Source organism: Apus apus, chromosome 7, assembly GCF_020740795.1.
Source record: "Apus apus isolate bApuApu2 chromosome 7, bApuApu2.pri.cur, whole genome shotgun sequence".
Taxonomy (NCBI): domain Eukaryota; kingdom Metazoa; phylum Chordata; class Aves; order Apodiformes; family Apodidae; genus Apus; species Apus apus.
In genome coordinates this window covers 21,441,210-21,457,221 of record NC_067288.1, presented here as the reverse complement: position 1 = coordinate 21,457,221, position 16,012 = coordinate 21,441,210, and the positions used below count along the sequence as shown (strand labels likewise).

The window sequence follows — 16,012 nt, the reverse complement described above, 5'->3', positions numbered from 1 at the left end:
AAGAGGGGTCTTGCCTGGCAGGCAGAAGCAGCAGCCCTAGAGCAAGAATGATGGGGAAGCTGAAGCCCTTTTGTGATCCCAGCTCCAAGCAAGGTGGGCAGGTTGCCTTTACACAAATAAATTTTTATTGAGGCAAGTCAGGGATAGGGGAGCTGCACATGGACAGACCAACAGGAAAATAAATAATTCCATATAAATAAGATACATAAATAATCCCAACACAGCAGAGACTGCCTTGAAACAAGAAACCTCCCTGGGTCCGAGCAAGATGAGGACTTCTCCAGGCAAGCTCTCAGATCCCATTCCCCTCCCCACCCTCCCCCTTGTCAAACCTCAAGTTGTACCAGACAAAATTCACAATTTGGGAGCAGAGAGGGCACAGTTGGGCCCAGCACAGCCCCCTCCTTAGTGTAGCAGTTGTGAAGTGGCACACACCAGCCCCCACAGCCCCTGGCAGGGCAGGCAGTGCCCTTCACCCCTGTCAATCCCTGGGAAGGGGTTTTCCCTACCCACAGCAGCCAAGCCTGTGTTGGTCCTTCCCAGACCATGGAGAAGGTCTGTGTAACTGGTTCATCACCCTGGGCAGAACAGCCTGAGGTCCCACTGCAGACAGCTGCCAACCAGGCCACAAACAAGGTACAGCCAGCCCCAAACCTGGCTGCAGGGCACTCACCCAGCAATCCCTGTGCCACCCCAGACCATTCCACCAAGACCAGCACAACCAGAGCAGAAGCTGCCAGCAGGAAGACAGATTGCCCAGAATCAAGGAGCAGCAGGGATGTTCAGACCTGCTGCTGTAACCACATCCAAGTGTCTTAGTCCAGAGTCCAGCCGAGCACCAGGATACAGGGTGCACAGGTGGGCAGCCAGCACCACAACATAACTCCCATTGCACAGGACAGGGGAGACCTCTACGTCCAGAAAGGGTCCCCCAGGGTCCCATGCTAGGCCTCAACCCGTTCTTGGAGAAGCTTGAGGATGTATCTGAGGCGGTGGTGGAGCTCAGGAGAGCAGCCCAGCTCCTGGATGCTGCACAGCTTATAGGTATAGGAGTTGCGCTCCCGGTTGATGTAGGTGACAAGACAGGAGTGGTCAGGCTTGCTAATGATCACCTTGGTATGGTCATTGTAGAAGTTCACCTAGGAGACAGGTCAGGCTTGGTTTAACCCACGCTTCCTACAGCATGCTGGGAGCCAGGATGGAGCCAACACTTCCTGCCTCAACCTGTTCCTCCTCCCCAACCTGCCTGGGAGCATCCCCGCTCCATGCCCCACGGAGGGAATGCACCAGCCCCAGCACTAGGGCAGACAAAAGTGGACAAGTGAAGCACCACGTCCCCCAGACTGGACAAGCCATGGCCAACAGCTCCAGGCACTGGAGCAGCATCCTGCACCCATAGCTGTTTTCACAACTGGACCTTGCATTTGGGCTGTGGCTGCCACGATCTAACACAGGCCAAGATCCCCCAGCTGGCCTCCTCCCCCCCGGGGTCTGGACATCTCCACCAAGTCCCACACATACCTGGAGGGTGCCACTGCTGAAAAGCATGAGCAAGGCTTGGTCAGTCTTCACCCACTGCAGGAGGAGCAGGGCTGGCTGCCCCAGGTCATCTATGCTGGGCAAGTCACCTCCCTTGGAGAGTAAGGTTTGCATAAGCTACTGTCCTCATACATGGGAGCACTGCCACCAGCACACATACAGCCAGGCTGGGACACATCCCCTGTGGGGTCCCCACTGCCAGGACACAACTGTCCGGGTGTCCATCTGACCACAACATGTGAGCCAGGAGTCCTACAAACCCAAGCAGTGTGGTCAAACCATGACTCAGCATCCAATCCACCCATTATGCCAGCCCAGGGCCACAGCACCCACCTTCATGAGATGTTGCTCCATGTAGGATGCAAAGTAGCGCAAGACACTCATCTGTCCCTGCAGCTGCTCGGGGATGGCGGTCACAGAGAACACAAGGTGTTTGCTGTTGGTTGGGTTGTAATGCACTGTCCTGGGAAGGAGCAGACCATGAGCTTTGGAGCTCCCCAGCACCAAACCCATCCCTAGCACAGCCTCCTCTTGCCCACTCCTACTCAAGGGGCTTTGTCAGAGACACCAGCCCTTTCCCCACCACTGACCTGTGGTTGGGGGAAAGTGCCATGTGTGTGCCATTGTTGAAGAGAACCCCAATGCTGCGGTTGGAGAGCTGGTAGCCAAAGCCATACTTGTTGGAGTAATCCACCCACTTGCTCACCCAGACAAAGTGCTCATGGCAGGCCAAGGAAGCTGGGTTTTTCTCCGCTGGTGGAGAGAAGAGGGGGTGAGCAGAGCAGGCAGCCAATCCCTGCCCACCTCACCTCCCCAGAGAGGAGCAGATCCCCCCCGCAGCAGGCTCTGGCAGCATCTAAGATACTCTAAATAGTAGCCATGCCTTTGTCCCATGGGGAAGGGGATGCACAGTACCCTGCCCCATCCCAGAGCAGTCCAACTGGTTTACCTGGGGGCATGGAGGAAAGGCAGGTCCTCAGGAGCCGGACAGCAGATTCGATGATGGCAGAAGCAGTGATACAGTCTTCAAAGGCTGGGGAGAGAAGATGACAGGCTGAGTCAGCTGGCCTTGCTATCAGCCAGGGTAGGACAGGAAGCTCAGGGCAGGCTGGGGTAGCCTGGTCAGGTATTGCTCACCCTCACAGCTGCTGGCCATTGTCCCCCGGATGGAGGGGGACACAGACTTGTGAGATGTCTCCTCCACCACTGTCTCCACAGGGCTAGAGCTGGCGCTGCGGCACGATACAGGAGTGGCCTGCAGAGAGACATGGCTTTATCATCATCCTGCCTGCTCCCCCAAAGAGGGGTGTGCATGGGCTCAGGGGTGTTCTCACCTCATTCCCTTCCACAGTTTTATAGCTCATCTGCCGACAGATTGAGGTCTTCACCAGTCCAGTGACCAGCTTGGAGATTTCATCTTTGTTGTCCTCCAAAGATCCTTTCTTGGCTGAGGAGAGAGCAAGCAATAAGCACACTGCAGGGTGTAGAAGATGAGGACATCAGGGCCACCCCTCCCAGCTCAGCTCTCCCTCATCTGCTTCCATGCCCAGGGTGGCGAGGATGGTGTCAGGCAGCTGCATCCCACTTTCACTTCCCAGTTCTCATGCAACACAGGACAACAAGAGGAGGAACTGCCTCCATGGGTTGCAGCAGAGCATCCGCTCTCCAGGCGCACACCCATGACAGGCCACCAGCTCAGGAAGGGCAGGGGCAAGCCCAGCTTGAGCTGGCCCCAGGCAGGGGCTCCACAGAGACCCATCTAGGAGGTAGGACCCACTTCTCCCTGGAGAAAGGGCTACCCAAGAAGCTCCTGGGTGAGTGCACAGACTCACCCTTGGTTTTCTTCTTCCCGAAGAGTGTCTTGGTGACTTTAGCAAATAGACTCTTTGCTGGGTTGGGGGGACTCAGCTCTGGAGCCATCACACAGCTGCTGGGAGGGAGCTTCTCAGGCGTGTAGCCCTGCAGAGAGGTCAAAGCAGAGGTTTGGTTTCCATAGCCCACGTGCTCCAGGCAGAGCAGCTGCCCTGGACTGACAACAGTCACTCACAGCCCTCCTGACAGCCAGCTTGCATTTCCGTCAAGCCTTGGCCCCATGACAGGCATCAGTATGGGAAAATCCCGTGCCAGGGGGACAAGGTGGCAGGAGCACACCAGATCCCTCAGTTCCCCTGCCTGGCATTTGGGCAGGACAGCAGCTGCTTCCTTTGCAGGACTGAGACATGGACTCCAAGGACAGCACCCTACACAGCCCAAAAAGCCTCATCCCACCTGGAGAAGGGACAAAGCCAGACCCACACCTGCTCACCTTGAAGAACTCATGGTCCAAGATCTCCTCAAGGGTGAGGCGGTCCTGGGGGTTGCGTCTGAGGATGCCGGCAATGAGGTGCTTGGCAGGCAGGGAGAGGAAGACAGGGAGGGTGTACTCCACCTGCTTGATACACCTGTAGGTCTCCTTGAGGTCGGAGGTTTCAAAGGGAGGGTTCCCACACAGCAGGGTGTACCTGGGAGGGGACACACGTGCCACTGTCACATACCTGCCCGGCTTGTGACTCAGCAGCACTTAAAGCAAGGAAGCTATTGGCATTTGGCTGGCCACACCTGGCCAGGAGCACCACTTCCAGCCTGGACAGCCACGCTCACATCCGGCCACACTTCCTCCTAGCAAGTGCTCAGAGCAACAGGCAGGGAGCCTTGGGGAAGGGGAGAGAGCTGACAGGAGAAGGCCACCCCACTGCCCACACCCCCTGCACGGCTGCCGGGGCAGAAAGCAGAGCAGGAAGCTTGTGGGCAGCAGCCCGGAAAGGGGCTGGTCATGCCCAAGCAGCACAGCGATCACTCCCCGTGCAAACAGGGTGGCAGTTGCCACCAGCCACAGAGATTTTTTCCATTGTTTATCAGGTTAACAAGGCAGTTGAGCCTGCTTAGAATCAGGGCTGGGCATAGCATGAGAGTCCCTACTCTCTGCAGCTCCTGCTAGAGCAGCCCCCAAGCAGCAGCCCTGAGGCAAAGCATGAGAAGCAAGAGGGCTTCCTCGGGGGGGCTGGGGCTGCTCCAGAGCCTGACTCTGCCCCAGCCCACACAGGCAGGCTGCCCACCCCCCTGCCCATCACAGCAGCACAGACTTACATGACACAGCCCAGGGACCACACGTCTGACTCTGGCCCATGGCCCTGCCTCAGCAGCACTTCTGGGGCCAGATAGTTGGGGGTCCCACATATTGTCCTGTGGGGCAGACTGCCAGGTCAGTGCATGCTCTGCATCCCCTCACAGATAACCTCCCCCCCTCCAGGCCCTGGGACTTAGCTTACAATCAGTCCTCCCCCCTCCATTTTGCTCTTTGTGGCCCAAAGCCCCTCCTCCATCTACAAGGAGACCCACAGGGACTCCCTCTCCAGCTCCTGGGGGTTCGGAGCAGCTGCTCCGGGGGAGCCATTGGAAGAGTTTGTCCTAGAGCTGGGGAGGAACAGAGCTTTTGTGTCCCAGCCTGCACAGCCGGCAGGGCAGCCGGGCAAGCACAATAGCAATAGTCAGCACATTGTTCTCCCTGACTGCTGCCAGCTCACTCCTGAAGGAGCCACAAAGACCCCAGCCCCCTTGTCTTGCCTGCAGCTGGGGCAGGAATTGCTCCCCCAACCCATGAAGGGGCCCTAAGGCTTCCTCTCCCCAGGCCAGGTAGGACCACTCATCCGATAACCTCCCGGGAAGCCACAGGACAAAGAGGAAGAGTGAAACCTCAAACTTACTTTTTCTTCTGGTCAGAGACATCTTGGCAAGCAGCTAGCCCAAAGTCCCCCACTTTCAGCTCCATGTTTTCATTGATAAAGAAGTTGCCTGCAAGTCAAGGTGATGTGTCACCACAAGTCCCTCTGGGGCACCTTGCTCCTCCCGTGGTGCCCTGCCCTGACCACAGCACTCACCAAGCTTAAGGTCTCTGTGCAGGATACCCTTGAGGTGAAGGTATTTCAAGCCTGAGATGATCTGTTTGAGGTAATAGCGCACTTCGGGCTCCAGCAGCGTATGGCGGGCCTTCCAGATGTGGGCCAGGGACTGCAGAGGGAGAGAAGGCAGCTTGATGATGGCAGGCAGGGAGAACAGGCAGCCCTGCTGACAAGGCACAGGGCATGCAGGGTCAAAGCCAGTTCTTCCAGAACTTGCACATCCATAAGGAATCCTCCTTCCACAGCCATGACCTCAGCAGACTCCCCACATGAGGCTGAGGTTCCTGAGCACAGCCAGGGGAACCACTGGATTTATGGTGGCCCCACCAGGAGGTATGGAATGCCAACATGAGCAGCAGGACAGGAATCCAGCAGTGTTGCCAGTGCTGTGCAAAACCACATGGCTTGTTGTGGCTGAGTTCAGAGGATGTGACAGAGCAGGCAGCAAGGCAGCCCAGGAGAGGGACTGTGCTAACAAAGCACTTCAGATAAGGCCTGCTCCAACCAGCTGCAGCTCTGTTTAGGAGATCCTTCAGCAGGGAGGCCACACCAGGGCTCACCTTCCTACTGCAGTGCTCCAGAAAAATGTAGATGCTCTCTGTGTCCTCAAAATAGTGGGAGAACTTGACAATGTGCTTGTGGTGCAAGTCCCGGTGCAGCTCAATCTCATTGGTGATCTGAAAGGGAGGAGCAATCCTGGGTAAGCACAGGACCCTGCACTGCCCCTGCCAGCCCAGCATCCCACCAGCCCCACAGCACCCACCTTCTCCCGCTGGTGGGGTTTAGCCACCCGGCTGTGAGGAATGACCTTCACAGCATAGGTTTTGTTGCTGGAGAGGTCTGTCATCTCATAGCACCGTGCAAACCCACCCTGCAATCAAAGAGACAGTTATGGATGCATGAGAGACAGCTCTTCACCCCTGACTACAAGCCTCCTCCTCCATTCCCTTGCAGCACAGCCCAGCAAGCACCACACGCTCCCTCCTGCTGCATCACCCACTAAGATCTGAACCATGATGCTCTCAACCAGGGATTTTCTTCACCCAGTTCCTGTAAAACCTCCAGGGCGTTTTTCCTCCCACTATGACCGGACTCTGCATCTTTCTGCATGACAGATCAACCTGGAAAGCCCGGCGCAGGGCAGGAAGCGCAGGCACCAGAGGCCACCGAAAGGCAGCCCCATGGAGACAGGTTTTTCCTGCCGTGATGTCAGCCTCCAATCTGCACACTCAGCCGCCAAGCCGGCCCGGGCCGGGCTGGGCTGGGAACCGGCACCCACCTCCCACACACACCGCTGGCAGCGAGAGGAAAAAGCTGCGCGCAGCGGAGCGGTGCGGCCCGGGACTCCTGGGAACCGGGGCACCCGCCGGCCCACGCACCCCCCGCGGGGCGCCCCGAAACCGATGCGGCTCCGATAGCCGGGCGAGGCACGCAGCCAGCCCGGGTGATTCACAGCTTCCAGCGCTGCTGCGGGCCCGCCGGGAGAGGCGGGGAGGGAGGTCGGGGGTGACGTACGGCAGCCGAGGGGCCGCATCCAGCCCCGGAACACCCCGGGAGAGGGGAATCGAGCAGGCGCGCAGACCCCCACCCCTCCCCGCGCCGGCACCGGGCGGTGGCTCCCGGCGCCGCTCAACCCGGCGCGCCCAGGTCGGTGCTGCCCCCTGCCCCCCGCTCCCCGGTACCTTTCCCAGCAGGCGTCCCTTGCAGTAGGAGCGTCCGGAGATGGGGTCGGTGACGATGCGAGTGGTCTCAGCAGCGCGGGGCGGAGGCGCCGGAGCCGGGGCGGGCTGCGCGGGGAGGCAGGCGGGCGGGAAAGGGGGGAAGAGGCCGGCGGGCTCCATGGCGGGGAGAGCAGCAGGCTCCGCTGGTGCAGGCTCGGCTGGTCCGGGCTCGGCCGCTGGTGCGGGCTCCTCTGCTGGTGCGGGCTCCGCCGCCCCCCGCCCCGCACACGTGGCCCCGCCGGCGCTGCCGCCCCGGGAATCCCGCCGCCTTTATCAATGGGCGCCGTGACGTCACCCGCGGAGCCCCGCCCCCAGGCGGCCTCGCGCTTGCCCTTAAAGGGGCCGCAGGGAGGTGAAAGGGAAGTGAGGAGAGTTGGGGGGGGAAAGCGGGGGATGGTGGTGGCGGGGTCCTACGGTGCCGGCACCCTTTGGCCGGCCGTGACCCTGGGGGAGTCCAGCTACGGCCCTGCTGCCCCCACCGCACGGGATCTACCTCCTCGACACAAACAGCCCCTCCCGGACAACACAGTCCCCCCCCCCGACACACACAGTACCCCCCAGATGTACGCCCTCCTGCCAGACACACACAGCCCCACAATAGATGCGTGCCCTCTTCAGACACAGAGAGCTCCACAAGGCAAGCAGCCCCCCTAGACACAAGGATCCCCTATAGACACATTGAGACCCCAGGGACACACAGAGCCCCCTCCTCAGCTTCCTCCCGGGGCACCTGGAGCCCCCTTCCCATACACATACCCCACACCCACTCACAGGACCTCTCATCTCACAGAGGTGACCAGCTTGTGTCCCTCGACCCCTTGGGTGACTGGGGACCCCACACTTACACCCCACAGAAACGCCATGGCCAGGGTGGGATTTCAAAGCTCCTATGTGTGCTGTGAGCCCTGGCCACCCATTCCAAACCTGGATGCAGGCAGAGAATCCCCCAGAGTCCCTCTGTCTGTGCCAGGGGCCAGCGAGTGGGGGTCACAGCCCACACCAGGTGGGGCACTGGGGGCATAGGGGACAGTGGAAGATGAAGGTGAGCTCCCTGGTCGGGCTGACCCCTGGGTAGGTGGCCCCTAGCCGTCCTTTGCCCCAGCTCCAGCCCTGCCAGGTGGTCCAGTGACCCTCAAACAGCCCCCAAAGGTTAGTCGCCTGCAGCTGCCCACGGTGGCCTGTTCAGGACTGGGGGATCTACAGGACTGTTCCACTGGGGGTGTCTGTCCTCGTCCCTCAGTGACTGAGCACCCCGTACTGGGCCTCCTGGGGGCTCTGGTGGCGTGGGTGGGCCTGGCTGTGCCGTCCCGGGTGTGCGGGTGTGTGCGGGCAGTGTGCCATCGCGGTGCTGCTCTCTAATGGTCATGAGGAGGACGTCTCTGCCTCACCCAAAACAGGTCATGGAAGGATGCCGGGTATTTCTCCCTCCTTGCGGGCGCTGGGACCTACAGATGGCCACAAACTCACGACCCCCAGAAGCCTGGAGCAGCAGCCTTTTGCTAAGAGCCCCTCAAAAGCAGATCCTGCTGCCTTTCCCCTGCTCCACACTGCACACGGGGTGGCTTGTGTGCATGTCCCTTGCTCTGTGTCTCAGTTTCCCCACTCTTCACTCCACCTCTGTTTCCCTGGGACAGCTAAAGGATCTGCTCCTCAGTATGCTGGGGTCTCGAACATAAGAAGGACATGCAGTTGTTGGAGCAAGTCCAGAAGAGGGCCATAAAGATGATCAGAGGGCTGGAGCACCTCTGCTATGGATATAGGCTGTGGGTTGAGGCTGTTCAGCTGGAATAAGAGAAGGCTCCAGGGAGATGTTATAGCACCTTTCCAGGGGCTCCTGGAAAGCTGGAGAGGGAGTTTTTACAAGGTCAAGTAGTGATAGGATGAGGGATAATGGTATCAAACTGAAAGAGGGAAGATTTAGGAAGAAATTCTTGATTGTGAGGGTGGTGAGGCAGTGGCACAGGTTGCCCAGGGAAGTTGTGGATGCCCCCTTCCAGTAAATGTTCGAGGCCAGCTTGGATGGGGCTTGGAGCAACCTGGCATAGTGGGAGGTGTCCCTGCCCATGTAGGGAGGTTGGAACTAGATGATCTTTAAGGTCCCTTCCAACCCCAAACAATCTGTGACTCTATTATATGGTTCTGTGCTGAGGGTTTTGCATCACTACTCCCAACCAAAGATCCCTGGTGCTTCACAGCACATCCCCTGGGGGAGGAATTAACCCCCTTCTTTTTTTTTTTTTTCTGCAGGAAAGCTGAGCAGACCAGCCTGTACAGAGAGAGCAAACAACCCGGATCTGTCTGCTTTTTCCTTGGGTTTCCAGCTTTTGCAGAGGAAGTGTCTGCAAATGCACCACCCAGCAGCAAAGGCTCCTGGAGCAGAACGGGAGGCTGCTGCCCTCGGGGGAACCCTGCCTGTTTCCACCAGGGCCCCAGGGCTCCCTGAGGCATGGGAGGCATCATGGGGCACTGCTGGTTTTCTGATGGAGGCCCCTGCTCCGGGGGTGCCCCAGGCGGAGCTGAGTCAGCGTCTGGAGGCAACGCGTGGGTGGAGGCACCCAGGGGTGCTGGAGGCCCCAGGGGACCTGCCTGGGGGTGGTGGGACAACCTGCGTGGGGCTTGCCCGCTGAGGTACAGTGGGGACCAGTGAGAGCTGACAGCTGTTGGTTCTGCTCCTGATCCCCACTGGTTCCAGGCAAGCCCTTGGGATGGGTTTTAGGGCACAGATGGACCCAACAGCCCATGTCCCGACAAAGCTGCAGGACCTACTCTGCGAGTGGGATGGAGCTCAGGAGCAGCCCCCCCTCCACCTGCAGCTGAGGTCTGTGGTGATGCAGAGCATCGAAGCATCACAACCAGGGATTTTCCCACCACCAAGCTGGGGCAGTGGGAGGAAACATGGTGTTTAACATCAGCAAACTGCCTGGTTTAACATCAACAAACTACCTGAGCTGGGGAAGCAGAGGTTCTGGGGTAATCTCCCAGCTGCCTGCATCTATTTAGATGGAGCTACAGGAACAGGGAGCCAGGCAGTTTGGGGAAATGTACAGCAAAATGGGGACAGGCATCCAATGCAAGTTGCATCAAGGGAAGTTCCATCTATATGCTAGGGAACTTTTTTCCCCTGTGAGCATGGTAAAATACTGTGGGAGCCCAGAGAGGCTGTGGGAACTCCATCCCCCACGATCTTCTGACCTGGCTTGGTCTGACCCCAACCTGGTCCCCTGTGAGGTCCTTCCACCTTCACAGTGCAAGGTAGTTCTCTGGAACTAAGGTGACAGCCCTTACTCTTTTGAGAGCAGAATTTTTCCCTCCCTCAGCACTTTCATCCAGTGAGATCCTGCAAAGGATGGGGCTGCAGCAGCCATGGAAGAGGAGGGAGGTGTCTGGTCCCTCAGCTGAGTTGGAGAAGGAAGCACCAGCACCAGGCAGACCAACCCACCCCAGGGACTGTCTGGGGACCCACAGAAGGGAAGTTCAATATCTGGGCAGAGCTGCCTGGAGGGGAGATAAAAGGAGCCAGATCTCCTGGGTTAAGGAAGCACCTGGATCTAGGGGGACATGTAAAATGCTAGTGCTGGAATGTACCCCTCGGGAGGACGGATCCAGCCCTCAGGGGCTCAGAGAGTTCTCTGAAATCTCCTGCAGTGTGGCTCTTGGCTTGGGAGCAGGGAAGGCTTTTTACCCCATGCAGGGTGTTAGCAGGCTCCAGCCAATGGGTGCTTGGGGCTGTGTGACCATGTTCTGGGCACCCCAGGAGGCAACTCTTGTCCCCCCAGGCCAGTGTGCTGCTGGCACACTTCCTGCAGGGTCTGAACAGCACTTTCCTGCATCCCACCCCAGCAGCTGGGATTTGGCTGGCCCTGCTTCCCTCCTGAGCTGCTCTCCTACTGGGGGGCTGGAACATCCCTGAGCTGAGTTGTGAGAGCAGCACCTGAGGTGCCAGTTTTGAGGCACGAGTGAGGGATGAAATCGAAAGAAACTCTTGAAGCCTTGTTGCCTTCTCAAATATCGCTGCATCCCTCAGGACAGCATGGGTGGCCCAAGGAATCCTGAAGCAACACAGTGTTTTTATTTCTGGTGTGCTGAGCTTGTCAAGCTTCTGAGGCATCCTAGATATGCAGCACACAGGGTGTCCTGACACTCTGCACCTCGAGCCAGACTGAGGAGCAGCCACCAGAGCCCTGCCCAGTTGTGGTCACCCCCGTGCGCTCCAGCCCCGCAGCACCACCCAGGCCAGGTCCCATCTCATCCACCTCCCACCAGTACCAAAAATAAAGTGCTGCCAGTGCCATGCCATGTGCCTCGGTTTACCTGGCTCACACTGGGGTAAGCACAGATGTGCTGCTTTCCCTGAAAGCTGCAGAGCTCGCGTCTGACTCTGCTCCACCTTCTCCCCCCGGGACTTGTGCAGGATGGAAGGAAGTGGTAAATGGTAGGGAGTTAAACTCCAGGGATGGAGCAAGAAGCTGGTTCCTTTGGTCCCCATCCTGCAAGCATGCCCACCCCGCATCGTCTCCCCAGTGGGGCTCAGACTTGCACCCTGCAGAGAGGTGGGAACCAAGCCCTCTCCCCATCCCAGGAGGGAGAGGAACTCAGCAGTAGCCAGCTTGGCCCCTCTCCGAGAGCTTTGGAAGGCTGATGCTGGAGTATGGAGAGGGCTGGAGTGACATACTGGTCTTGGGGAGCCAGAGGGGGATTGGGGAAAGGATGCTTCTGGGGGATGGAGAAGGGAGGGATGGGGAAGGGATGGAAGCTGTGGTTTATGGAGGCGGGGCGGGAGAGGAAGTGGGGCTGCAGGGTGGATTGACTGCAGGGGGCCGGGATCAACACACTTCGGGGGGGTGCCACTGCACAGTGGGACCGGAGGGTCCGTGGCTGGGGGCAGGGGGCCAAAGGGGAACCGGGGCCCGCGGGGAGGGGGGCCGGGCGGGCTGCTGCGGGGCCGCCCCGCGGCGAGGCGGAGCCGGCGGCCGCGCCCGGCGGGGAGCGCGGTGGGGCGCGGAGCGGCCCCGGAGGATGGGACGTGCGGCGGCAGGTGAGGCCGAGCAGGGCACCCCGGGGGTTGGGGGGCCTGGCACAGCCCCAGGGGCGCGGGGGAACGAGCACAGTGTCAGGAGTTCACTGCCCGCGGGCAGCCGGCCGGGGCAAAGGGACGTCGGGGGTGAGACGGCGGCGGGCTGGCGCGAGGCGAGAGCCCAGGGAGATGGCTCCGGGGGTCTGCGGGGACACGGGTACCTTCCCTTGTGGGGAGGGAAAAGCGGGGTTCACACCCCTGCCGTGTCGGGCTGGAGCAAGGGGAGGGCTGGTCCCGCCGGGGGGGTCACCCGTCCCCTTTGCTCTCCCCGCAGGCGCTGGGCTGGGCACCCTCTGGGGCAGCCTCCTGCTCGCTGCCGGCTTTGCCCTCGATGCTGCCCCGCAAAGCTGCAACTGCACGGAGCCCATGGACTTCCAGGCTTTCCGGGAGGCTCCGCTCCCTGAGAGCTGCTGCCTCAACTTCACCAGCTCCAACATCACCCACCTGGACTGGGGTGCACTGGTAGGGGTGCAGGGGCTGCGGGAGCTCTACCTGTCGAACTGCAGCATCACAGAAATCAGCAATGTGCAGGGAGTCCCCCCTGCCTTGGAGATCTTGCACTTAAGTCACAACCAGCTGGAAAGTCTCCCTGAGAGCTTTCTGGAAGATGCCCCTAATTTGAGGATTCTTTATCTGGACAGCAACCAGCTCCAGGAGCTGCCTAAGTCCTTCCTGAAAGGGTCAACTCAGGTCCAGGAGCTCTACCTGGGCTTCAATGCTCTGACCTTCCTTCCCACCAGCCTCCTGAAGCCATCTCTGCTCCAGCTCCAGCTTTCCAACAACAGCTGGGACTGCAGCTGTGCTTTTCTCAGCAACCTGGAGGGTTGGCTCAGCCTGGCCTCTGAGGTTATCTGCCACACGCCAGAGCAGTACCATGGCATGGACCTCCAAAGCATCCCCCGGGAGGAGCTGTGCCACTCACGCAGCCTCACCGCCCTCTTCATCTGCCTGCCCCCTCTCCTCATCCTTGCCAGCATCACCTGGTGCTTCTGCAAGCAGAAGAGAAAGACCAACTACAGCATTCAGAGATGGCCCCAGAGCCACCCGTCCACAGCAGAAAGGGGCAATATGCCAGTGCCTGCAGAGCCTCACCATTACGTCCCCTATGAGCTGCCTGCTGCCCCCTCCAAGACTGAGAATAAGGTGCTGCTGGGGAGCCATGTCCTGCTCCAGCCCTCTGCAGACCTGCTGGAGAACAGCAGACACCTCTACGAGGAAGTGGAGATCCAGGTGGGATCCCCCAGCTGTTCCCAGGTGCCAACCCATGAGAGGCAGCAGGGCACAGGGTCAGGCAGGCAATGGGACACCCCAGCACCAAGGGCAGAGGAGCTGGGGGGCAGTGAGCCAGAGGTGGACACTGTCAGTGTGAGCGAAGTCCTGAAGGACTCTGCTGACCGGGAGAAGATGTACATGAATCAGTCAACCAGCTATTACAACTTGGTACCTGGCATCGAGCTGGAGGACTCAGACAACGTTGAGATGGAGTATGAGAGCATTGACCTGCACTGATGCTGGAACCTGGGCTGTGTCTGGGACATGCCAGGAGGAGGGTGCGGGCTGGCAGAACAGCAGAGGCACAAGCTGTCCTGCTGTGGCTTACAGTGGCTGTTAGCAAAGCTGCACTCCCAGATTCCCATCCCTTCACTTGCCATGTGCTGCAGCTGGGCATGGGTGTGAAGATACTTTGGGCATGGCAGACCGTGCTGCAGGCTGGTGTTGTTTGGGGACACATGGGCTGTCAGTGTCTGAGGAAAGATGTGGAGAGGAAGTGGGGCCTGGTTTTGGGGACCAGGTGACAATACTGTGTGTGCCAGACCCACTGACTGGGGACCCCATCTTCCCTCAGTGGAGGCAGATGGCACCTGGGACAGACCTGCTCCCCAGCCTGCAGAGAACAAGGTCTGAGGACATAGAACAGGACTGGCTCTGCCTGCATGATCTGTGCCACGTGTGGATGGGGTGCCCTGGGCTTGGCAGGGTGAGTCTGGGGTGGCCCTGCCTGCTGCCCACCCCACATCCTGCCATGTCCCACCATGTGGCATAGGGACTTGGGACAGTCAGTGCACGTGTGCTGATGCATGCACAAGTGTGTGCACATGCGTGTGCAGAGATTGCACATGGGTGGGTGTGAGCAGGTGTGCAAGGTGCACATGCACACCAGGAGGCACCGGAGGGGGCCTCACGCAGCCTTCCTTGCCCAATGTGCTGCCAAGCCCTGTAGGATCCAGCTCTCAATAAATCATTTTACTCCTGGCTGTGCTGCTCCATCCCTGTCTTTGTGGTTTGGGGTGGTGAACACAGGGATGGGGGAGCTTGGATCCTACCCCTCTTCCCCTCCCATGCTCTGGGTGATGTCCCAGCCTGGGTCTCATCCAGCAGCTCCCAGGCTACCCTCGTGGAGCAGAAGCTCTGCCTTGCACCATGATTTACAGCCAGGCCAGGGAGGGTGTCAGCCTGCTGTAAACACTGTGGCTCCTTGCTGGAGCAGGGCCTTGTGGGGCTCCTGGGAATGGGGCAGAGGCTGGGGGTGCTGGAAATCACCCCCTGCACAGGCAGCCCCCCAGCGAGTCTCACCCATGGGTGCTCTAGCCCTCCTCCAGGGATGGGGGGACACAGGCGCTGTTGAGCCCTGTCCCCTACTGCCCAGGGGGACATTTCCCAGGCTGGAAGCCCCAACAGCCGCCCTGCTCTGCACTGCAGCCGTGCTGGGCCCGGGCTGGGCGCTGTGCCCGGGCAGGAAGGGAGGGAGCCGGGCAGGGCAGGACACGGCGCTCCAGCCGGCAAAGGAAGCGGCGCTTCCTGGGGAGCGCAGCCTGGCCTCTGGCAGCCCATGGTGGGACAAGCCACTGGCCCCAGCCCTGCCCAGTGTGGGTCTGGGCCATGGACAGGATGATTTCCCTGCATGTCTTGCTGTCACTCATGGATGTTTCCCACTGTTTTATGTCCTGCTGAAGTTTTTCCCTCCCCACTCTCTTCTCAGCCCTGGAAAAATGGTCTGGTCCCAGCCTTTAAGATGTCTCCACCATTCCCTGCCAGTACTGCAGCCAGGGCACCCCAGTGTGCCCCAGCTCATGCCATCCCCAGGTTCCCCCCAGGGACACAGAGGGACCAGCTGCTGCCATAGTACAGAGACAGGCCAGGCCAGCTCAGCCAGCTGTCCCCAGGGGCCCAATTAAACTAAGCAAGGAGCAAATCCCCCCTGGGAACATGTTGCCCAGCCCCTGTGGGGCTTGGAGGCTGTAGTTGGTGATGGATGAGCTGCTGGGGCAGAGATATGGCCTCCTGGAGCTGCTCCCTGCTTGCAAATGCATAGGGACGGTGGTGGCGAGTGGTGCTGAGCATCTCTTTGGAGGAAGGCAGCCTGCCCCCACCACCCTGCGTCTGCCCTGGGCATGTGCGAGGACAGCGAGCAGAGCCAGCTGGTGGAGGCCTTGTTGAGTGCCACACATCCAGACATCTCTGCTCAGCTGCTTCTTCACTGCTGCATCCCTCACCATCAGCATCAAAAACTTCATCTGGGGCAGACAAGGTCACCCCCACCTGTGGGATCCCCAGCTGGACAGCAGCTTCCCCTCCCCTTACTCCAGCCACTATGAGGACTCCAAGCTGGTGGCCTGAGGAGGAGGATGAGGACAGCCAGGTGAGGAAGGCCATCATGTCTGGGGATTGCCCAGGAGGGACCTGGCCACAGGAAGCGTCCCAGGAAGGAGCTGATGCTGATCCAGGTGAAGGCCCTGTCC

At 59.7% G+C, this 16,012-nt stretch overlaps 2 protein-coding genes across 3 annotated transcripts; one reads left to right on the top strand and one right to left on the bottom strand.

Annotated features, from left to right (window-relative positions):
* Positions 1–323: 323 nt before the first annotated feature.
* On the bottom strand, positions 324–7,404 carry PLK3 (polo like kinase 3). 2 transcript variants are annotated; one of them, XM_051624579.1, is made up of 15 exons: positions 7,160–7,404; positions 6,241–6,348; positions 6,038–6,154; positions 5,457–5,586; positions 5,283–5,370; positions 4,666–4,761; positions 3,845–4,040; positions 3,372–3,498; positions 2,874–2,986; positions 2,677–2,794; positions 2,489–2,572; positions 2,130–2,292; positions 1,873–2,002; positions 1,522–1,632; positions 324–1,139 (listed from the first exon to the last, which is right to left on the bottom strand). In XM_051624579.1, the coding sequence occupies exons 1-15, from the start codon at positions 7,316–7,318 to the stop codon at positions 945–947; spliced, it is 1,935 nt and encodes a 644-aa protein (XP_051480539.1). In that variant the 5' UTR covers positions 7,319–7,404; the 3' UTR covers positions 324–944. The 2 variants fall into 2 exon arrangements, with proteins under 2 accessions (XP_051480539.1, XP_051480540.1); XM_051624580.1 differs by lacking the exon at positions 4,666–4,761.
* Positions 7,405–12,190: 4,786 nt separating this feature from the next.
* On the top strand, positions 12,191–14,521 carry LOC127386895 (SLIT and NTRK-like protein 6). Its single transcript, XM_051624582.1, has 2 exons — positions 12,191–12,233; positions 12,547–14,521. Exons 1-2 carry the CDS (start codon positions 12,215–12,217, stop codon positions 13,779–13,781), a joined length of 1,254 nt encoding a protein of 417 aa, XP_051480542.1. The 5' UTR covers positions 12,191–12,214; the 3' UTR covers positions 13,782–14,521.
* Positions 14,522–16,012: the final 1,491 nt, after the last annotated feature.